This window comes from Triturus cristatus, chromosome 4_2 (genome assembly GCF_964204655.1).
Source record: "Triturus cristatus chromosome 4_2, aTriCri1.1, whole genome shotgun sequence".
In the NCBI taxonomy this organism is placed as follows: domain Eukaryota; kingdom Metazoa; phylum Chordata; class Amphibia; order Caudata; family Salamandridae; genus Triturus; species Triturus cristatus.
Genome location: NC_140586.1, coordinates 737,667,324 through 737,691,117, shown reverse-complemented (window position 1 = coordinate 737,691,117; position 23,794 = coordinate 737,667,324). Strand labels below are relative to the sequence as shown.

The 23,794-nt window shown below is 46.9% G+C and overlaps 1 protein-coding gene across 9 annotated transcripts in view; it reads left to right on the top strand.

Annotated features, from left to right (window-relative positions):
* Positions 1 to 23,794, top strand: part of OSBPL9 (oxysterol binding protein like 9) — a 1,355,357-nt gene that overhangs the window by 103,101 nt on the left and 1,228,462 nt on the right. For all 9 annotated transcript variants that reach the window (XM_085602637.1, XM_085602632.1, XM_085602635.1 and 6 more), the window contains exon 2: positions 12,999 to 13,049. In XM_085602637.1, coding sequence (XP_085458763.1) covers positions 12,999 to 13,049 — 51 coding nt within the window. The remainder of the gene's footprint in view (positions 1 to 12,998; positions 13,050 to 23,794) is intronic.

Here is a 23,794-nt window from a genome sequence, read left to right as displayed (position 1 = left end):
GGCATTTTTTGGAGAGAATCACTTTATTTTGCTCATTAGTCTGTAGGTTAGATGGACTTTATATGCCTACTTATATTTCCTCATTCTTAAGTTATGGAAATGGATCCGGGAATCACTTTTGGAATAGACCTTTGCTGTTTGCTAGGTATGTTTAGTTCAAAAGAATGTTTTTGATGTTTGGGGCACTTTGCTCTCCTTACAATTTTCCCCCCCACAAAAAAGGTATCCTAGCCAAATTTACTTTCTTATTTTCCCACATGTTGGAGATTCGAATGGTATCCGCGGTTTGTGTATTTCCCCCGAAAACATCTGAGAAAATATCCTAAATATATTCAAAATATAATTTTTCTTTTTTTGCAAAACGGTAAAATGCTGTTTAAAAAGCATATTTCTTTGCTAAAAGTGTCTTGCTGTGCTAACATCACCATTTTACCAGTTTTCCTGACCAAGCAGAGCTTACAGTTTTTGCATTTTCTTAATTAGTAGTACATTTTTCCTCTTTGTGTGGTTTACATTTACTTGCATGTTGTGGTTGAAATAGGTGTGAAACTTACCTGTGAACCTGCAGAGCTATACAGTTTTGAAAAATAGAGAACATTCTGAATTCACCAAGGTGGGTTAGGTGATGAGGAGGGAGGGTGGAGGGGTGCATGTCATTCATGTAGCTTGCTTATGGCTTTGCCCGAAAAACTAATAGTTGAAATAGAAATGGAAAAAAAGTAGTGAAAAACAGCAATTGAGGACTGCATTTTCATCTGTAATTTTTTGCCCCAATGGCCAATTTACCAAAGTAATATACTGTTAGGTCCATCAGATCGTTTTGGGTTCAGGAATATATAGTTTATTGGTGTTTAAAAACAGTCTGTACCTAATGCCAAGAACGGAGCTATCGCTTATAATATTTCATTGTGAATCACCCAAGCAGCAATTCATATAGTAAAATCTAATGGAGGAAAAATGGCTACGGAGGAAGTCTGAGTATTTTTTTAAATGTGCCCTAGATAGTGCGTGAATAGAGGTTATTTATACAATTATGAATTTGGAGTTACGCATAATATCATGTGACTCAGAGTTTTTTGCAAATGATGTACTTTCTTGAACAATGGAGTAAGTGTGGCAGCCAAAAGGGAGAGAAACTCAATTGTTAATAACAATTGTTCTACTATTCTGTGTTCCCACACTTCTGCTGATAAAAACGTTACCCCACTTGTGTGCCTGGAACTATCAGAGACAACAATAATTTGCCTCGAAATCAACCCCCTATGGAGTGGGTAGCTGCAGAATTTTGGTGCAGACTCCGAGCTACTCAGGAAAACCTTCTAAACCCAGACAATTTCTGAAAACTAGACACTCTGGGGAGGTAAGGGTTTTGTGATTTGCATGGATTTTTAATACATTTTCTTATCCCGAAGGCCCTGCAAAACTCAAACTTTAGTTGAAATTGTACATTTCCCCCCGATTTCTGTGAAGGAAAATTCAAAATCTTCAGGATATACAGAATTCTTACCACACAACGTTCCCCCATTTCTCCCAATTAAAAATAATACTTGCACTTGTGTGGCTGGGCATATTAACTGAGGCAATAATAGACCAAACCAAGGACCATGCGAAGGTCATATGGTCACAGTTTGCATCTGTTCTTGCTGGGCTTAAGCCCAGTCACACAAGTGTGGTACTGTTTTTATCGGGGGAAAGTGTGAGGCCGCTTCCTGGTAGAATTTTGTAGATCCTCACAGATTCCAGAGCTTTCATCTAAAAAATCTGCATTACTATGTCCTTTATGGAGCTTTTTAGGTCTCGCCTAGGCGACGCAGCGCATGCGCTGCTCGCTCCTGGCGAGATCTATTGTCGCCTTACTCCGGCCGCTGAAGGCTGCTGGAGATGGATGCGCCCGGTGATGTCAGCGTTTTGCCAAAGCACGATGGTGAAATTCCAGCAGTGTCCAGTGGAGAGAAAGGACCGGGATCTTGAGGGAGCACAGGCGAAAAGACCGCGCACCCTGCTTTATGCCCTACTCCTCTGCCCTTCTTCTTTCTCTATCCCCTGCTGCCCGACCGTACTCCTACCCAGCAACAACGCCCTGCCTCGTACCCTGGTCCCCTCCCCTGTGGTCAGACCGTACTCCCGTACCCTGCTGCTCCTGCACCCTGTTTTATACCCTGCTTGTTTCCTCTGTCCCATGCTCCCTGCTGTCAGACTGTACTCCTGAACCCTGAAACCCCCCTGCACCCTGCTTTATAACCCTGCTCGCTTCCCTGTTCCTTCCTCCTTGCCCTGCTATCAGACCGAAGTCCCGTACCCTGCAGCCCCTGCACCCTGCTTACTTTCTTTGTTTCATGCTCCCTGCTATCAGACCGGACTTTTTACCCTGCACCCCCGCACCCTGTTTTATGCCCTGCTTACGTCACTGCTCCCTTTTCCGTTCCCTGCTACCAGACCTACTCCCAAACCCTGCAGCTCCCCCTGTTCCATGCACAGTACTTCTTGGCACTTCAAGGCGCCCTGAACCCATCCCTGGCTCTTACCCCACCCTTTCCTTCCACCCCCTGCTCTGATGCCCTGTCTTCGGGAGGGGGTATATTTGGTGTCACGCGGCCCTGCACAGGAAGAAACAAACCCTGTACCTGGAATCAGGGGGTGTTAAGGAATAGGGGAGGGCGTTAAGGGGGGGTGGAGTTAGGACAGAAAGGCGGGGGTGGATGGTGCCCCTCCTGGAGGCTAGGGCAGATACAGTGATAGGCTTGGAGCGATTCCCACATGTACCCCGAGCAGCGCCTTTGATGTTGGTGATGTTGAGTGTGGACTGTCCCGGCCGAAGCAGGATTGAGTTCGCGTTCTGTGTAGTGGGGCCGGGGGAGGGGGCACCATCTGCTTGAAGCTTTGTGCCCTTTGTCGGACAATAAATTGCTATTTCTGTTTCTTGTACACGTGTGTTTCGAGCCTACATTAATCCGGCTACGGTTTGAATTCTAAAAGGCAGCAATCATCTGGATTCAGTGCATCCTCAGACCTCAGGGCCCCGGTGCCGCTGCACCTGCTGCACCAATGGTAGCCAGGCTTCTGTACCTTGGGTACTGCCAGTGTGCAGTGCATGTGTTCACATGTAATCAGTTCTATGTGCACGTGTGAAACAGGCCATGGATGGCAGGGACCTCGCACCTGCTGCGGGCACCACTCTGCCAGTTCCGGGGGCGGGGGAGGGGGAGGGTGTGGAGGGGGGGTCATTTCACTTGATTCATTTGTTTAATGAGTTTTGCTTATTTGTAAACAGCGAGTTGTGGACACATATATCTTTTCTTCTCAGACACCTCCTTTCTTCTTGCAGACACCCCATTATTTTTGCAGACACCTTCCACCTCCCCCAGACACCTCCCTTCTCCTCACAGACATCTCCCTTCTCCTCACAGACATCTCCCTTCCCTTCACAGGCTCATCACTTCTCTGAGACACCTCTTCTGAGACACCTCTCTTCTCTTCTGAGACACCTCCCTTCTCTTCTGAGACACCTCCCTTCTCTTTTGAGACATCTCGTGTCTTCCTACAGACCACACCTCCGCCTTGCTGTTGCATTCTGGTACATGTTGTTTTCCCTCCAGTACCCCATTTTAAATGCAGAAAAAAATTTGTCCGACAACTCCAAGGCGCATGCATGGCTTTGGAACACAATTTTTCTTGAATAATCGCTCCACTGCAAACAAAAAGCATAATTTAAAAACATTGTCATTTACTACGACAATAGCTCTAACTTTCACAAATGCGAGACCTATTGCATTGCAAATGCTTGTTGTATACAAGCTCCTGAGTGAACCCTTAGTTGGAACTTCTCGTACTGCAAGCCACAGTTCCATCATTTTACAGCTCGTGGAATATTGGGGCTCTTGTATAGATCTTATCCACATAAAGGTTGTTACCTTGATGAAGGAGTGATTGTGCAAGCTCCATTCAATCTTCTTACTTATTCCGAATATGTTGAGGCAACCTGCAGTATTTATTTTGGCATCCTTCTCTGTATATTGTCAGGATGTATACCTAACTTGTGGCGCTCCTGCAGAACATGTACAGCTTGAGGGCGTAATATGTTTTTTTATTTGGTATGTTAGGGAAACATCCATTACCACGCGGGCATTGCATCGCAATGCCTTTACATCGCGAGTAATACAACACAAGTTGTTACAACGACTTGCACTGGATGGCGCTCTAACCTTTGGAATAGTATGATTTACTATTCCAACACCTTCCCTACTGTACGTAGACTGGAATACTAAATCATACTATTCCTCAGTCCAGCGCCCTCCAGTGCAAGTTGTTGTAACGACTTACGTTGTAAAAACTGCGATGTAACGTTCTGCGATCATTTTGATCGCGTTGTAACGTCACATATTCGTATGTACTGCTTAAACAGCAGCTGCCCTTGATATTGGATCAACGACTCATTGACTGCTATATTCTCCCCAGAAGTATACATTTCTGGTAACTTGGTAACTTGGCAAAAACCTGTCATGCTATTGATGGTCCCTGGGCAGTGCTGCAGAGTTATTATTCAAATGTGCTGCAGAATCAAAAAACGAACTCTTGTCACAACTGATGCACAGCCAGGTGTTGCCCAAACTGTATGAGTCGACCAAAAAGACTATAAAGTTAGTTTGTGCATTATGGGCATGAGGAGTGTAAGTAAGGGCCAGACGTTTTTTCAGTTCCCCAAGTGAAGGGGCAGTCTACACTGTAGATTAGAGTGAGGCACCAGAGTGTCTCCAAGCTCCGCAGAAGCTGTTCAGCAGGCAGATTTGTTTTGCGACAACCGCGCAAGAAAGACATCATTCAAAAAAGGTGGAAGTTGTCCCTAGGCAAGTAAATTGCAGTATTGACTTTTACATCTAACATCTTCAGTATATGGGTTAATTTGTGGCTGAACTCTTTTACGAGGCAGCCAAATGAGAAGTCTCCCTCTGCCCTGCACTGTCCCTGCCTGCACTCTTGATTGGGTTATGCTCTACTGTCAGTTGCACCAGTTGTGCTTGTTATGTTATATTGATTTGTATAGCACACTTATCACCAGGGAGGATATCTAGTCGCTTGGGCAGGTGTGCACGTGTGAGGTCCTCAAGGTACTTATGCTTATAGCCAGAACTTCAATTCTTGTGAAACTCAAGAAGTGAGGAGGAGGCTCTGATGTGTTAAGGGAGGTTGTTCCATGCCTTGCGTGCAATGTAGGAGAATGAATGACCTCCATTTTTGCTTTTGCAGATGCAGGGAATATGTGAGAGTGAGGCAAACGGTAGGTGTCTCATGGGTTGGTGAAAGTGTATGCAACTGTTCAGGTATTCTGGTCCTGTGTGGTGTAGGGCTTTGTATGTGTGCGTGAGAAGTTTGAATTGGCTGCACTTGTGAATGGGGAGCCAGTGAAGCTTCTTTAGGTGTGGTGTGATTTGGCTGCGGTGTGAGAGGTCGAGTAGGAGTCTTGCACTGGTGTTGTGGATAGCCCGGAGTCTGGGTAGGAGTTGTTTGGAAATTCCGGTGTGGAGAATGTTGCTGTTGTCCAGCCTGTTGGTTATGAGTGCTTGTGTGATGGCCCTTCTGGTGTTCTGAGGCAACCATTTGAACATCTTTTCGTAACTTGTGTGGGAGGTAGACGCAGGAGGTGCACACTGCATTGACTTGAGCCGTCATGTTGAGCTTGTCATCTAGGATGATCCCTTGATTTCTTGCATGGTCTGTGAGGTGTGCGTGTTGGTCCTAGCTCGGACGGCCACCAGGTGGAGTCCCATGAGAAGGTCTTGTTGCCAAAGACCAGTGCTTCTGTTTAGTCAGAGATGAACTGCAGGTAGTTGGTTTGCATCCAGTCTGCTACCATGGTCATGCAGTTTGTAAAGTTAGTCCTGGTGATCGTTGTCTTGCTCGCCAGGGGGAAAATGAGTTGGGTGTCATCAGCATTGAAGAGGACGGTGATGTCTTGTGATTAGATGATGTTGCCGAGCAGTGTGACGTATATGTTGAAAAAGGTGGGGCTAAGGGACAATCCCTGTGGGACTCTGCAAATCAATCTCTTGGTCTCTGATGTGAAGGGTGACAGCCTGACCATTTGGGTTCTTTCTGTGAGAAATGAACAGACCCATTTCAGAGCAGATCCTTGTATGCCAATCACATGGAGTCCTCTGATGAAGGTGTTATGGGAGGCTGTGGAGAAGTCGAGCCGGATGAGGGCCACTGTTTCTCCTCAGTCCAGGAGGATTCTAATGTAGTCAGTGGCCGTGATTAGTGCTGTTTTGGTGCTGTGGTTCTTTCAGAATCCTGGTTGAGTGTTGTCTTGAATATGGTAAAGTTCGAGGTGGGATGTGAATTGCTTGTTGATGGCCTTCTCAATCATTTTGAATGGACATAGGAACAGGGAGATTGGTCGTAAGTTGCACTGTTGATTTGAGTCGGTTATGGGCTTCTTGATGATGGGGTTAATTTCTTGATGCAACTCAGTCACAATAATGACATAAATACAAACACACACCATTTACTACTAGATTCTTCCTTGCAACAGTTCCTCAAAATGGCTGTATCTTGGTCCTGACTCTGGAGCTGTCAAAAAGATTAAATGTCTTTCTTCCCTTTCGATTGTTGTACATCCTTATTGTTGAATTTGATGTCTCCTGAAAAACATACCTACATTCTCATAGTCCCTGTCGGCTATGTATTTAAAACTCTGAATCTTTGGATCATATACTATACTATGCTTTTGCCCAAAATTATTGCACTTGAGAAGGAAGTACTTGCACCAATCCTTTATTGAGAACAATGGAAGAACAGTTAAGGATGCAATGAGTTGCTTCTTCTCTTTCCAGATAAACTGTTTTTGTCAGTAAACTTGTTAAATTCCTTGAGCTAGCTTATTTCAGACTGGATCTGCTGATAAAACCAGGCATTTTAAATAGGCAAGACCAGCCCACTGTTAGCTTGTTCTGAAGCATAACGGTAGAGGCCTGCTGGCCTTAGTTTTTATAATGACTTTATTACCATGAAACATTTATTTTTTGTAATTTAATTGGCTGATTTAACTACAATAAATATTGTATTACTTCGTAGAGGGCTGTTTGAAATCCTCTTGCTCTCACTAATAGTTAGGTAGCCAATGGCTGATGTGGGCTGACCCATTGCCCCATGCTGTATGCTGTGGTGGGTGAAAGCATAGTGTGAATGACACAATAAAAGACAATTGCTTAATTGGGCTGGCCTATTACCTCATGCTGTATGCTGTGCTGGATGGAAGTAAAATGTGAATGACACAATAACAGACCAATCGCTGAAGTGGTTAGACACTTTTAACTTTGCCAAAAGAAATATATGCTCTGCAGAAGATCCGCGGAAGCAACGTGCCCCAACTATAACATTTCTTGCCCTAGAGGCTTGGCTACATCATCTTCCCCTTATTTGAAATGGGTTATACTCCTCGCCCTTCCCCTCTGATCGCCCTTCTTACTCAATTCTTCCTGATTAATCTGTCATCTCCTCCTTCTACTACTTCTTGCCTTCACTTCACCCGTGGCGTTCTCTTATTCTCCCACATCTCCCTCCCTTTACCCCCTTCATCTTACAAATATGGCATCCAAACGAGTTAAGGCTGGAGCCAACTGTTTCAAGATCATTTCTCCCCCGAATCTGCTCAAAGCATCAGCAAAAAGGTTCAAACACAACCCCCGTGAACAATTTCCCGATTCCCATTTCATTGACTAATACCATAGTGGTCGATATGGATGGCTCAAAATCGATCTCATGTTCTTCACCCGCAACATCCCTCTATGGACCACCATTTTCAATACCTCCCTCAACGTTTCCTCCTCCTCCTCAATCCCACACGGGCACTAACTCAAAATCTCCCCTCAGCTTGTTTCGATGGCTCACTCTCTATCTCACTTTACAACAACATCACCGTCCTGATCCAAGCCAAAGACACTTGTCTCTCTTTTCGACCACCTATTTCTATCCCTGCTCTCCATCCCTGACATCTCGATTCCTCCAGAATCCCCATCTAACTCCTTCCTCAATTTTCTCTCCCCTCCCCTTACCCACCGGAACACCATTTCGCAGTCTCCATCTACCCCCTCCCTCAATTCTTCCTCGCCTCACCCTACCCTCCAGGACACTAGTTTGCAGTTCTCCCTTGGGACACAGCCTTCCCCCTGGCAGTCCCGTTCCCCTCCTTAACACCTGCTTCCCCTCCCCCCAACCCCACCTTCCCCATCTGGGATGCTTCCCTCAACACTCCTTTCCAGCCAATGGCTTGCTCCCTCATCTACACCCCTATACCGGCCTGGAATTCTACAGAACGCCACCCAAACAAATTATCCTCTTCCCTATTGAATCCATCTTTCCGACATCCTGACTTTCCAGCCTATGCCCTCCCTTCTTATCCTCCCCCTTTTTTATGATTACTGGGAAAACCCCTTTCATTTCTCCCCACTCCCCCCAACACTCCAGAACCGCTGCTTCAACCACTACCCCCTTATGACAACTTTCCCCCCTTTCCCTCTCTTTTCCCCTAACCTAGCAGAATTTTACACTTTCTATAACCACAAGCTTGGGCTACCTCCTTTTTCGTGCTTGTTTCCTGCCCCCATGCACTCATGGCACCCAGTTTACGCACATTATCCACCTCGCCCTCTTCTCTCCACCCCCAACTTTCTGCCTTCCTATGTCCCACTTCTATCCCCTCCCCCGTCCTCCCTCTACAGACCTCACCTTTCTCTTCCTTAGCTAGAAGTCAATACCTCTATTTTACTTAATGCATGTCCAGATGATTCTCTCTCCCCCTCAGCTGCACCAACACTTACCTCCAATCAACATCTCTTGATGAGTCTCCCTCCATTACATAGTCATGCATCCACCCCCTCTCCATGCTCTCCCTCTCCAGCGGAACCCTCTCTGCACCCATCGAACAATCTTGCATTCCAGCTCTGCTCTCCCTAGAAAATAAATTAGGACTTCTCATCTCGTCTATCTCCGAGCTTGAAATTACCATCTCCCACCTAAGTACCAAAATTTCCACTCTCCCCAACTCCCTACTTCCCTTGGCGAACACTAACTTCCCCCACCTCCCGAGGAGTACCCTGCTCCCACGTCCCAGAAAAGCCTCACACAAACTGTCACCAACTGACATTTCCAACCTTTTGGCTAGCTACATTTCTTCCAACTCCCGCACCTTCTTATCGCCAGCTAACACTAATCATTGCACTATACCAACCATCTACCGCACCAAACATCAACCACCTTCAATCCAGTCACCTAATCTCAGGAACATAATGCCTATCACCCCTAAAAGCGCTGACTCCCCCTTCACCAAAACTGTCATCTCTGAGGTTTGTTGTCTGCTACACAATTGTAGATCCGCGAACAAACACAAGTTGGAAATCTCAGACATCATTAATCTTTACAACCTGGATATACTTTTCCTTACTGAGAACTGGCTCAACGGCACTTCTCATTCTTCTTTCGATCTTCTGCTCCCCACTGAATATTCCATTCTCAGGAATGATAGAGAAGATAATGTCGGGGGATGTGTAGCAGTTATCTTCAGGAACTCCCTTCATCTCAAAGCTTTTCCCAGAAACTCTTTCCGCACCTTCAAATGACTTTCTCTGGAGCTTCAAATACAGCAAAACTCCCCTGTCCGGTTTCATACCATCTATCACCCTCCCGGTGACAGCTCCGCCTTCACAGAGGAATTCACTGACTTTGCAAGCGACCAATACTCTCAAAGCAACAAACAGATTTTTTGGGGAGACTTTAATCTCCACTGGGGCAATCTGGAAGATTCAGCGGCCAACAGACTTGTCACTTTTCTCGTAGGAAATGATGTTGTTCAACGTAACACAAAACCATATCACTCGAAGGGCTCCATTCTTGACTTAGTTATCTTCAAAGTAGATATGCTAACTGCTGTTGATCCTATAGCAGTAGACTGGTTGGACCACTTCCTCATCCCCGTCTCTCTGCACCTATCACATTCTGTTAGTCTTGGCCAATGTAAAAGAACTACTACCTTTTACCGCAACACCAAAAACATCAAGCTTGATATTTTATGCAACACGGCTATGAGCTCACTTCCAATTTTAGACCCCTCCTCTGATGTTAACGACATGACCATCCAATGTCTGACCATTCTTTCAGCTGTAATTGATATGGTTGCTCCACTGCAAAGTAAAAAGAAAAGACCCACTCCTTCTGCTCCGTGGTTCAATAAATCCCTCTACGAAGAAAGAGAAAACTTGAGGAACCTTGAGAAACTATGGAGACCTTCTCCCTCCACCACCAATCTATCCAATCTCCACCTCGCAAGATCTCATTACCACAAACACATCTTCCATGAAAAAGCAATGCACTTCAGAACCCTCCTCGATTCTGCCAAAAACAGACCTAAAAAGTTATTCTACCTTATCAAAAGCACCAACTTCTCTCCCTCTCCCACCATATTTGACTACCCCTAAGATAGCGGAAGGATTTGCAGTTTTCTTTGATGAAAAAGTTAAATCACTTGTGGATTAGGTTACCCATCTTACCCCCCTGAGGACCGCAAATCTTTAGTTCTGTGGCAGAACTTTGGTACCATCACCGAAACGACCCTCCTTGAAAGCATTCTAGAAACTAAACCCTCAAACCATTCCATCGACCCCCATCCCCAGTGACATTGCCATCAACTTTTACACCCACACACTCTCCTAGTGGACCAGTCTGATAAACCTCTTCCTCAACCGATGCTTCCTTCCTGCTGCCCTTAAAACAGGACAGGTTATTCCACTTCTTAAGAAACTCTCTGCTTATGCGAAAGATCTCAACAACTTCCACCCAATCACCAACCTCCCTTTTCTTGCTAAAATTACACAAAGTTGTGTGGCGAAGCAACTTTCCCAGAACATTAAGGTCAACTTCCTCCTTGACAAATTCCAATCTGGTTTTACCCAAGGGTGCAGTACTGAAACAGCCCTACTTCAAGTGATCGATGATGTCCTGCAAGTACTTGACTCTGGTGAATCTTGTCTCCTGATCCTTCTTGACCTATCCACAGCCTCTGACACTGTTGATCACAACACTCTTTTGAACACTTTAAAGCTAAGAATGGGTTTTGAAGGCACAGTGCTCAAATGGTTCGAATCATTCCTCTCGGGCAGATCCCAGATGATCAAAATAGCAAATTGTTTCTCCACTTCAATGACTGTTGGACAAGGCGTCCCTCAAGGCTCGATCCTCATGCCCACAATATTCAACCTTTATATTGAACCACTGGGTAATCTCCTAAAAATATTCTGGGGTCCCTTTTTACCTATATGCGGATGACACCCAAATCTACCTAAAGGTATCTTACATTCATTTCTTAACACCACTCTCCACTCCATCCACCACTGGATGTTAACTCATCAAATAATTCTGAATCCTTCCAAAACAATGTTCCTTCTCCTCTCGACCTCACTATATCCTCCTCCTATCCAATCTTAGATGAACAATCTAAACACTCTCACCAACAAACCTATCATTGTTGACAGTGCCAAATCGCTAGGCGTCATCCTAGACAAAAGGCTCAACTTACAGTCCCATATCAATTCCATCGTCAAGAATTCACGCTACCAACTGCGCCTTCTCGGGGGGTTCTGCGCCTCTTTCCTGAACAAGACCTAAAACCTTAGTCTAATCTTTGGTTCTACTGCAACTCTCTCCTTGCTGGACTCCCCAAATCCCACCTTTTCCCTCTAAAATCCATCCTCCACTCAGCAGTTCGCTACCTATATGGGGCTAAAAGAAATGATCACATCACACCCTTACTATTGTCTCTTCGCTGGCTTCCTATTGAAACTAGGTCAATTTTGTCAATTTACAAGACTGCCTGTATCACTCACAAAGCCTTGCACACATCCACCTCTCGCTATCTGGCTAATAAACTCAAAATCTGGGGCGGCTCTAGACCTTCATGCAATGCGGACAACTTACTGCTCAAACCTCCTACCTTCAAAAGGGAAAGATCTATGGCTCAATCCCTCTCTGGTAATGCAACCAGAATCTGGAACTCATCTCCTCCATCCCTCCGAACCACCACTTCTTTCAGGTACCTTCAAAACTGATCTTTAAACTCTCCTCCTCCAAAGACATTTCCTGGAATAATTCAACCCTTTTCTGGACCTTTACGGCCATCTAGTACTCCCATGTGGACAACTTTGTAAATATGTATTTTACTCTTGTTTTAACCTAACTCTGACACCTTTTCTTTTTTTACAATATAAATATGCAAATAGGCGGAGCTGGAACTGCATAGATGTAACTTGTTAACGTGCTCCGTCTTTCTTGTGTACCTTTGTAACTGTATATATGTAACTTGTTAGCGTGTTTAGTGTATCTTGTGTACCGTATCTAACTTACTTGGTTATTTTGTAAAGCGCTCTGACACCTTTGAGTAAAGTTTGCGCTATATAAATGCATTAAATAAAATAAAATAAAACTAAAATAAGATTTCTACCCGTCTTGGGTGGCATAAGGGAACTGCGTAGGCGGAGTCGGAAACAAAATGTTGGTCATATTGTCCATTCCCTATTGAGTGCAAGCTCCGATTTACAGAGGTAGTGTGGAGGATGTGAAAGTTCGTCCTATTCACAATAGGGGTTAAAGAAAGCAAGTGTGCCTATTCCCATCCTTTCTGCTTATCTTTTGACCTGCACTGTCTCAGTTTTACTCTGTGGTGTTCGTCCTTAGTGCATCGAGAATGCACCCAGGTACAATGGTTATTGCATTATAAAGATCCCAAAACTTAAATTCATACTCTACCCCTACAGCACTAAAAAAAGTATTTGTTTCGCATTTGATTTTGCTCAGCGAGAGCGAGTAGATTGTAGACCAAGCAGTAACTTGCTCTATGTAACCCATTCCCTTGATTGCTAATGAAGTGCATGTTTGCTGTTGATACTCTGTGATTTGCAATATATTTGTGTTACAGCAAAGTTTTTTTATCTGCTTTTTTTTCTTTCTTTCAGTCGAAGGACAAAATGATGAGAGGTTCACGCCGAGGTTGTGTCAGACTACGAGTAAGTGTTTTTAGGTCTCGCTTACCTGACCGCACAAGTGGTCTGGTTATGAAAGGCCTATTATGACCTTACAGTGGTATAAGAACCCATACATTGCCTATCGTTGGTTTGTTATAGTGTCACATCTTTGCTTGCTTCTTATTTGATGACTTGCCTTCCTCTTCTAATGTTTGTCCAAGACTTGAAGCATAACCTCTTTACAATTCTTTTGATTGACTTTCTTGTATCCTTCCACTGCTCACGTATAGGGAGCACATTTTTTATTTTTCGTTCACGATCCAAGAGCGTGCATGTGTTTTTTAGCCACCTCCCTCTTATTCTGCTTCCCCCAACCCCTCCAAAACACACCCACCTGTAATTTTGTTGCTGCCCACCCCTCCCAGCTGGTCCGTAAATGCATAGCCGCAGGGATATTTATGTTGGGTTATCGCTGAAGAGCAGAATTTAAGGGTTGTTTTACTTATCTTGCTTTATCTCCTGCATTCCGAATATTGCATGAAAGCACAAGCTTTGACACACAAAGGCTTTTATGCTGCTGGGGAAGGGCTACCTGCTGTGCTTACTCAGCTGGCCTCTCAGGCCAAAGGTGCACTTTCCATAACGCTTCTCCTGGAGACCCATAACTCTGCTCTATGGGCTGCTTCAGAACACTAAATGGCTGAATCCTGTGACAAGCGTTTCCCTTTACATTGTGACACTGCATTATTAAATTTTTTTCTGTTCAAAGTTTCCTGAGTGAAATTGTTTTTAAAATCTTTTTATTTAACAGTTGATCAGTGTACAAAAGAAGAGTCAATTTTGTATAAATAATTTGTGAAACATTACAAAGAAGAGGCACACTGGCATTACAATAAGTTGTTATCAACAGTATTCATCACAGTTTTGCAATTCTAACATAGAGTAAATACAAACATCACTGATCCCACACCTAGTCCGCCAGTACCCAAAAAAACACCATATATTAACCTTTCACAGTCCCCTCTTGCTGCACCATGGTTACCAAACTTTTTCGTATTTTCTTGGACAGCCCTGACTTTGGCAGACCTCCTTTACCGCCCTCTGGCACCAATCTAGATCAACCTTCCAGTCCCGCACAGTCGGGGGTGGGGGTCTACTTACTCCCCATGTCCTTATGATGTTTCTCTTCGCCACCCATCTGCTAACATTAGCCAGATCTGCTGGGATTTGGGCCATACCTCATCAACCGTTATGTATAACATGTCATTCAGCCTCCAGTGGGACAGTGAAGCCTGTGACTTGGGCCACAACATGGACCAGTATTGCTGGACCTTGGGACAGTCCCAAAGGATATGAAAGAAGGAACCCACCATGCCACATCCCCTCGTGCACAGAGCTGTGTTGCATTGCCCCCGGCGGTGTAACAGTGATCTAGAGTAATATGATGTGTGGAGTATCGTTAACTGCACTAACCAAAAGCGGGCACAAATCGCAACCTGACTAGGACTCTGTAGTGTCCCCACCCAGTCGTCATCTTCAATAAGTCGTATATCTCCCTCCCATGCCTCTCGCAGGGACCGTAAATGTGCAGCTGAGGGGTGCTTTCTCCAGATTCTTTCTGACTGCCGGAGGGATCTTCTCTCGCCGTTGAGGGACCTATTGAACCAGGGGATTCTGTCTTTGATTTGGGTTCTTTTTAGTTTTAGCGGGGCAAGGTCATCAAGAATGTTAGTTATGGTAGAGGTTGCCGAGGCAAATGGACTAAAATATGGGGCCCATGGACAGTTAGCAGTCGGGGAGGACCATCGTCTTAAAGAGCACAGCCCGTCCCTGATGGGAGCGTCCGCCAGTGAGCGACATCACGGCGGAGGTGTTCGAGCTGGGGAGCTAGGTTTCTGTCCAAACACTCCTCAGCACTTCGCATTACATAAATGCCCAAATATTGAAAAACATCTGCTACGAGCTGGGCTACTCTCGGTAAGGGGGTAAATAAGGGACTTATCCCAATTAATGTGATCGCGTCACAGTGGATTGAGGGTTATTCTGGCTAAATTGGGTAGCTTACAGTAGAATAGCGTCAGCTTAAAGGGTAATCTGTTCCTCCCAGTCCCTTCCACCTCCAATCCACCTCAAGAGGGGGTCGGTCTTGACAAAACCTAAATGGCGGGTGTACCACTGTAGTTATCACTGTCTTCAGTCTATTGGCCAAGGACTTTGCACAGACCTTGGCCTCCAGGTTCAAGAGATATAGGCATGTAGGAACTGCAAGCCGGTGGTGGCTTCCCTTTTTTTAGGAATGACTACAATGGTAGCCAGTCTCTGATCAGTCGGCAGGCTGCCCTCCTTCCTTACTGCCTAAAATGTATATTTATTTTTGTATTTTTTTATTTTTGCATTTTATAGATTGCGAACTTGACCCGTTAGGGTATCAGAGCGCTTTACAGGAATCGGCAGTAGTATACAAAAGACTTGGAGGGGGGGGCTGGATATATAAGTGATTAAAAAAAGACAAGTAAGTACATTTTACATTTACATTTTACGAGAAACTAAGGTCCCAGGGTCCATGGTGGGATTCCCGGAGGTGCTGGGTGGATAGTGTCTGGGTACTCCAGGGGGATGCATTAGACGGGAAGTAAAGCAAGGTCTCTGGGTGATTAGAAGGCAAAATTTAGGCGAGGAATTTGCCTATTAGGAAGGTTTTGGCATCCATTTTGAAGCGAGCCAGAGAAGGGATTCTTCTAATGGCGGGCGGGAGTGAGTTCCATATTCTTGGTGCGGCCCCAGTGAAGGCCCGATTGTAAGTTTTCTTTTTCCAAAAACGTGCAGGTTGGAGCAAGAGGTCTCTGGCAGACCAGGAGTTTCTGGTTCCTCCGGATATCACAAGTTTCTGGGCAAGATATGCAGGGGAGTTTGAGTATAATGCCTTGTGCGTGATACATGCCAATTTGAGTTGGATTCTGGCCTGTAGAGGAAGTCAGTTCAGAGCTTTCAGATGTGGTGAAATGTGGTTGAATTTTCTTGAGCCTGTTAGTAGTCTGCTGGCCGCGTTGAGGCAGGCTTTTAAAGGTGCCACCCGAGGTGAGTAAACCCGAGTGGGCAGAGCAGCCATATTCCAGTCTAGAGATGACTAGTGCCTGTACTACCATTTTTAGGTCTGGAGTATCAAGGAAGGGTTTCAGTTTCCTTAGGTAGCTCAGGTGAAATCTGGCTGATTTGCCCATCGAGTTGCTGTGGTCCCGCATGTTCAAGTTGCGGTCCAGGGTTATTCCAAGGGATTTGGCCTAGTCCACGATGGTCGGAGGGCAGTTTAAGGCTGTGATGGCCTTAATCCATGCCGGAGTCTCAGGGTTGGTTTTGGATGGGGAAACTAGTAGAAATTCTGTGTTCTTTGCGTTGAGTTTGAGTTGATTGGAGGAGAGCCATTGGACAGTCCATTTCAAGGCTTCATTCAGGGAAAGAATCTTCTCGAGAGAGGAGATCTTGATATAGATCTGGGTGTCGTCCATGTGGTATGAGATATTCGCAGCGTGTAGTATTCAGCAAGCGGTTCGAGGTAAAGGTGGAAGAGGGTGGGGGACAGGGTTGAACCTTGGGGGACTCCAACTGTGATCGGAGAGGGAGCAGACAGGTTACCCTTAATTAGTAATCTCTGTGACTGGTTGTGGAGGAAGGACCTAAACCATTTAAGAACAGTCATCCATTCCCATCCTGAGTTTGAGGCGTTCGAGTAGTTTTTCATGGTTGACCGTGTCGAAGGCCGAGGATAGATCTAGGAGGATTAGGAGACAGGTTTTGCCTTGGTCAAGGGCTTGGAGGGCATCATCCACGATGTGGAGAATGGTGATTTCCGTGCTGTGCCCAGGATTGGAAACCAGATTAGAAGTCATCTAGTAGGTGGAAGTTGGTGATGTGTTGGCTCAGCTGCTGTTGCACACACTCCTCCAGAACTTTAGCTAAGAGTCGGATGTTAGAAATAGGTCTAAAGTTGTCAGGGGAGGCAGGATCAAGCGACGTTTTTTTTAAAATGGGGAGGACTTGGCTGGCTTTCAGAGAGCCTGGTATCGATCCCTGAAGAAGGGAGGCGTTAATTATTGCAGTTCAGCTAGGAATGATGTATCGGGGGGCAACAGCTAGGCAGTTAGAGGGGAGTGGGTCATTAAAGTGGTTGTTCGGGTTTAAGGTGGATAGTATTTTTGAGACGGAGTGTTCGTCATAGATTTTGAAGTCGGTCCAGTGCGCTTGGTTTTTGGGCGAAGACTGTGGAGGCGGCGCGGAGGGAAGAGGCAGATCTGGAAGGGGTTGAGTGTAAGTAGCGGATCCAAGTTTGTTTCCTAAGGCTGTCATTTTGTCAGAGAAAAACAAGGAGAATTCCTCAGATGATATTAGTGACTTGGGGGTTTCTTTCGATGATTTGGCCAGTTTGTTAGATTGGTGTTTGACCAATTCCAAGAGTTTGCGGGGTCTGTTCTTGGTTTTCACCAGTTCAGATCTGAAGAATTATTTTTTGAGTTGATGTTCCTGTTGTAGGCATTTCTGGCGTGGCGCAGAAGTTTTAAATGTGCAGCTGAGGGGTGCTTTCTCCAGATTCTTTCTGACTGCCGGAGGGATCTTCTCTCGCTGTTGAGGGACCCATTGAACCAGGGATTTCTGTCTTTGATTTGGGTTCTTTTTAGTTTTAGCGGGGCAAGGTCATCAAGAATGTTAGTTATGGTATAGGTTGTCCAGGCAAATGGACTAAAATATGGGACCCATGGAATGAGTATAGAGTCCTCTTGTGTACCCCCTTTGCGGAGGACGCCCCGTACAATGTGGATAGAGAGTCCCCCTGAGGACTTAATATTCTTTTTTTTTTGTAACATGTTTTTATTGACGTTTTCAGATTGTATATGCCGTACAGTATTCAGATCCATCAATCAATTATGCCATATATCACAGTATACGGTATCACAGCTCATCTGCAAAGACTGAAAGAGAATTGACAGGGAAAGGAAACAATAAAAATACAAAAACAATTTGTGTACCCCATGGGCTCTGATAGGGAATATGTCATTTAAACTGGGGTGTAACACAGGGAAAAACTAGGGGACGGGCATGGAAGTTCACGTCCGGGCCTCTCAAACTAATGCTCGAACTGTTGTGTGAGTGTGGCGCCCCAATGAATTGCAATTGAACCGACTCTTAGGCCCGACCGGCAATTGTGACAGTATGCGATATAATGCTGCGTTGTATGTGATCATGTCCCCAGTATATGAAGGGGTTGGGTCGTCAGGAGTGAAGACTGCATTTGCAGGGTTGGCAGTGTAGGTGTGTCGTCGTTAGAGTCCTCGCCAGGGGTTAACTGCCTGAAGCGATATAACAACATGGCCCACTCCATTGATATGGGGTGCTTGCGGATCCCTCTCACCTCCTCCTCCCGCAGCGTTTCCTCCTCCGCTGCCGCCCATTTGTGCGTAGCTCCCACCCAAGCCACCAGTGGGGGACCGGTGGGGGAACGCCAGTGCATAGCGATGCACCGTTTGGCCAATAACACCGCGAGGGAGAGAAAGCGAGTCCGCACCTTGTATTGTTTGTGTGTGCGGAAGATACCTATGGCGCTGGCCTCCCACGTGTTCATGCACGTGATCCCTGTGAGGTCCCCCAGTGCAGTATGGATGTGTTGCCAAAAAGTTCTGATGACGGAGCAACTCCAGAACATGTGTTGGAAATCTGCATCCTGCGCATGGCATCTGGGGCAAAGGAACTGCGTGTCAGGGTAAAATCGTTGAAGGTGTGCTGGTGTTAGATAAGCTCTATGGAGTATGTAATACTGAATGTTTTTAAAGCGTGCGTTTCTAGAAACCTTCTTGGGGTACTCCAGGGCCCTCTCCCATTCCTTCTCGTGAAGCACGCGCCCTATTTCAACCTCCCATGTGGCCCGCAGGGTCTCTAGTGGTTTATTGGTCAGCTCTCGTATGGCCTTATAGAGCCATGTAGTTAGATGGCGACCCGCCCCCATGTGTAAAATCGCGTGGAGATCTGGATGTGTGTGCGGTTCCCCCCTCGAGAGGTCTTGGTATGGCCGGTAACTATCCAGTAGTTGGCGGTGAAGCAGGAATTGCCCCGGGGGAAGATTGTAGTCGTCGATAAGGTTTCGGAATGGCCTAAGCTGTCCGTCCTCAAAAAGGGACTCCATCTCAGTGATTCCACAAGATGTCCACGTGATAAGCATGTTTGTGTAATAGTGTTCATGCCTGGGCCATCCAATCAAAGGGAGTAAAGGGGAATACAAGGGTGTTCCCGAGGACATGCGGTGAATTCTTTGCATGCACCTTCGTGCCACTGCCACCTGAAGGGGATATGTGCGTTTCGGTTTGGTGCCAGGGAACAGTAGGCGACGGATCTCTGGAGCAGATACCCGCCCCGCTATGGTGTGTGTTTCCCCAGTGTACCTGTCTGCCGTCCAGTGGGAGAGCCACTGTAGTTGTGACGCCAAGAAGTAGGCCTCGAATAAGGGAGCGCCCAGGCCACCCTGTGTGGTGGGTAATTGCAGTTTTTTCAGTGCTATTCTATGTCTGGTAGAGCCCCAAATTAACGCGCTGAGGAGGGAGTCCAAGTCCTGAAAAAAGGTTCTAGGTGGGATCACTGGCAGATTGGTAAAGTAGTATAATAATCGTGGGACCATAATCATTTTGGCTATAGCCACTCGTCCTATTGGGGCCAGCGGAAGACTCCTCCAAAATCCGACTGCAGCTCTAATGCCCACCAACGCCCTGCTGTGGTTACCCTCGAAAATGTCAGTTAGGGAATTATATAGACGGATCCCGAGGTACAGAGGTGCATCCGCGCTCCAGGGCACTCGTTGAGTACCCAGTCTAACCTCCTGAGGGGGTAGGCCCGGGTGCAGTGGGTACACCGTGGATTTATCCCAATTCACCCGTAGTCCAGAGGCCGCTGCGAATTCTGTCAATGTCTCCCAAAGGGGAGTCAAATCCTCCGTAATGTTTCGCACGTATATTAACAGGTCGTCAGCGTACATAGAGACACTGTGCACGGTGCCTGCTATAGGAATGCCCCATCTTGCTCCCTCCTGACGAAGTCGTATGGCTAGGGGCTCGACTGCCAGGGCAAAAAGTAAGGGGGACATCCCTGCCGCGTGCCCCGCTGGACCGCAAACTCCGCCGAGATATAACGGCCCAGGCGCACCCGAGAAGTCAATTTAGTATACAGAAGATTTGTATATGCGAGGAGGGTGGGGCCGATGTCCACTCGCTGCAGGACCGCAAAAAGATACTGCCAAGTGAGGGAATCAAATGCCTTCTCGAGGTCTAGGATGAGACAGGCCGACTGGGGGTAAATCCCCTTCACCTGATCTTGGATGTGGAAGACGCAGCGTATGTTCTGAGATGTGCGTCTGCCGGGGATAAATCCACACTGGTCCGGATGGACCAGGGGACGTATGATTTGTATGTATCTATCTGCTAGTATTTTCCCGAGGAGTTTGCAGTCTACGGATAGTAGCGATATGGGGCGATAGGAGGCCATTTGCTGTGGATCCCGATGCGGTTTTAAGAAAGTCACGAGTACTGACTCTCTCATAGATCTCGGTAGCTCTCCCTTCTCAAGCGCAGACGCGAGCATCTCCACCAATCGAGGGATCAGTTGTATAGAGAAAGTCGTGTAATATTCTAGTGGGAACCCATCTAATCCCGGTGCCTTATTGCGGGCTAGGGCATGTAAGGCGCGGGTCACATCCGCCGCTGTTATCTTTGTTTCCAGAGCCTCCTTATCTGCCCTTGTGATTTTCGGTATAGTCAGGGGATCGAGGAAGCGATCCACTACGGCTTGTGGAGTTGAGGCCGGGCCATTATATATCCCCGCGTAGTAGCCGTAAAAAGCCCCAAGAATTTTGGCCTGGGAGCGCACCAATACATCCCGGGAGTCTAGTATTTCGGTGATGGGTTTGATATCCGTATCCTGCCTTGCCAGCCATGCCAAGAGTGTGCCCGTTTTGTCCCTTTCTTTATGCATCCGTGTAGCGTACGATCTAAAATTGTACTGACGGAGATCCGCGCAGGCGGCCTGATAAGCTGTTTTTGCTTCGGCTAAGCGCTGCGTCTCTCCCTCGGATGTGGTATCCCGCTTAGTGATAGCGGCGAGGTGTTGCTCCGCCTTGGTAAGCGCTTGCTCCAACACGCGCTTAATTCCGGTTATTTGTTTCATACATTCTACCCGGGCCACTACTTTAAATGTGTCCCATTCCACTAAAGTGGAGGAAGCTGTACCCGCGTTGTGTGTAAAATAGTCTCGGATACTACACTCCTGCTCACGCCTAAAGACATGGTCTGATAGACAATCCCGTGGCAAGCGCCAGGGAGGGACAGGGGGTGTGGGGGCCGCCAGTTGAGTTCGAGAATGTGGGCATCGTGATCCGAAATGACCCTGCCCATGTAGTCTGTGTGGGTAATTTTGGGCAGTATAGCTGCTGAGCATAAGAATCGGTCAAGACGGACGCGTAGATTGTGCGGGATGGAATGGAAGGAGTACATTGGGTCTGAGGGTGGCGCATTCGCCACGCGTCGGTAAGTGTCCAATGAGTGAGCCAGGCCCGAAATCTGTCAGTTTGCCGGTGGGCCGGAGAGTGCACCGGAGGGGGGGTGCGAGCGGTCTAGGTTTGGGTCGAGCGTGCAATTATAGTCTCCTCCCAGGATCCAGGGAATTGAAGCAAAAGGGGCTAGGACCCCGGTGAGGTGTTCCCAAAATTTGTCTTGTTCTACATTGGGGGCGTAAATGCTACCAAGAAGTACTGCCTGCCCGTCTAAGAGGCCCTCCAGTAGCGTATATCTGCCATCTTTATCTACCACCCTCCTGAGTTCCTGGAAGGGGGTTCCTGGTCTCACCCAGATCAGTGCCCCCCGTGCAAACGCAGAATAAGTCGTGGCGCATATGGTACCCCGCCATTTTGACTGAAGTCTCCCCACCTCCTTTGTAATGAGATGTGTCTCCTGTAAGAAAGCTATCTGGGCATGGTGGCGCTTGGCATCAAATGGGTGGGCCAACACTCGAGAAAGGTCAGCAAAGAACACAGCCTGGTCCACATTCGGCGTCATATACACTACCTAAAGCGACATCTCGCCCACTCAGAAGGCCAGTAACCGCAAAATACCGGCCAGCTGGATCTATCACCTGTTCTATATATTGAAAAGGGACCCCCGAGCGCAACCATATCATGACCCCCCCTAGCATAAGCAGAGTAAGTGGTGAAATAGGCCTGCCCTCTCCATCTAAGCTGCAACTCCGCTTCCTCTTTGGCCAGAAGATGGGTCTTCTCAAGAAGCGCAATCTGCGTTCCCTGTCTGTTAATATAGGATAACACATTGTGTCTTTTCATGGGGTTATGCATCCCCCTATTGTTACAAGACAAGATCTTGTAGGTTATGGAGGTAGCCATCTCAAGCATGAGGCCGGATCCATCGGGCATCGCCCATTCCCAGGTCCAGAGTACCCATCTTACCCCCCACCCCTGCCTCCCACAGCAAAACAGGAGACATCGATACAGGGTATACTCCATGTTCTTCCTCCTCAACAGCCAAACATCCCAACTCCCACACCCCAGGACAAGCAAGCAAGTGCCCCCCCAATCCAAACAATTATCCAACTCTCAAGAATGATTAGGTGAACCCACCAAAACCGTAAGTTGGAGGGAAGGCCAAAAAGGAACACCTTGCTCAGCCATCCCCCACCCAGCTAATAATAGACAGTAGGGGAAAAGAATAGTCACAACATTCCTCCGAGAGCCCCCCATTCCCACGTCGAAATATCACCGGGACCTCGACAAGCAGCTGACATCAGTTACCATAAGACTCGCAGTATGCCAATTAGGTTCAGATAATATCATTTGCAGTGCCAGGAGTAACAGTTGGTAGAATGTCATCAGAGTTCTCATTTGAGCTGGCGTCATGGGACAGATCAGATTCCGGGGCAGCGTCCCCAGCCAGCGAAGATGACACACTTGTTCCTCTCCCGTTCAGTGCCGCTACGACTTTCACTGCCCGGCGTTGCTCCCTCTGGACCTCCTCCCCCGACTGAGCCATACCACGTGAATTCCCACCTCTCCGTCTTGATTTTCTTCTCTTACGAGATTGAGACATTGACTCTGTCATCATCGGCCTGTTGGTGTGTTTCAAGCCAGTCCCACACCTCCTGCGGGAAGCAGAAGAATTGTACGCCCTCCGGGGTTACCACTCTCAATCAGGCCGGGAATAACATAGCGTAGCTCAGTTCCATTTGGCGTAGGCACCACTTGGCCGCAAGGAATATGGACCATTGCTTCTGTACCTCTCAGGTAAAGTCAGGAAAGACCATCACCTTTCTGTTATCCACCCTGATGGCATCCCTTTCCCTAGCCTGTGCAAGGATATGGTACTGGTCTCGATAGTAGAGCAGTCTGGCAACCACCGGTCTGGGTGGCACACCCGGCAACGGCGGTCGCGCAGGGGTTCTGTGCGCCCTCTCCAGGGTGAAAAAAGAGGAAAGGCCCTCTCGTGCCACTACCTCACACAGCCAGCACTCCAGCTAGATCACCATGTCATTTCCCTCTGCAGGTTTGGTTATACCTATGATGTGGACATTATTCCTCCATGATCTTTTTTCACTGTCCTCTGCCCTGAGTACTTTGTTATCCATTTGTGTCGTCCGCTTCCGCATCAATGCCATATCTGTAGGGAAGTCACTCATGTCTCTTTCATTCTGTCAGTGAAAAAGGATTTTAACAGTTTCAGATCCAAAGCTTTTCTACCTAGTAGATATAA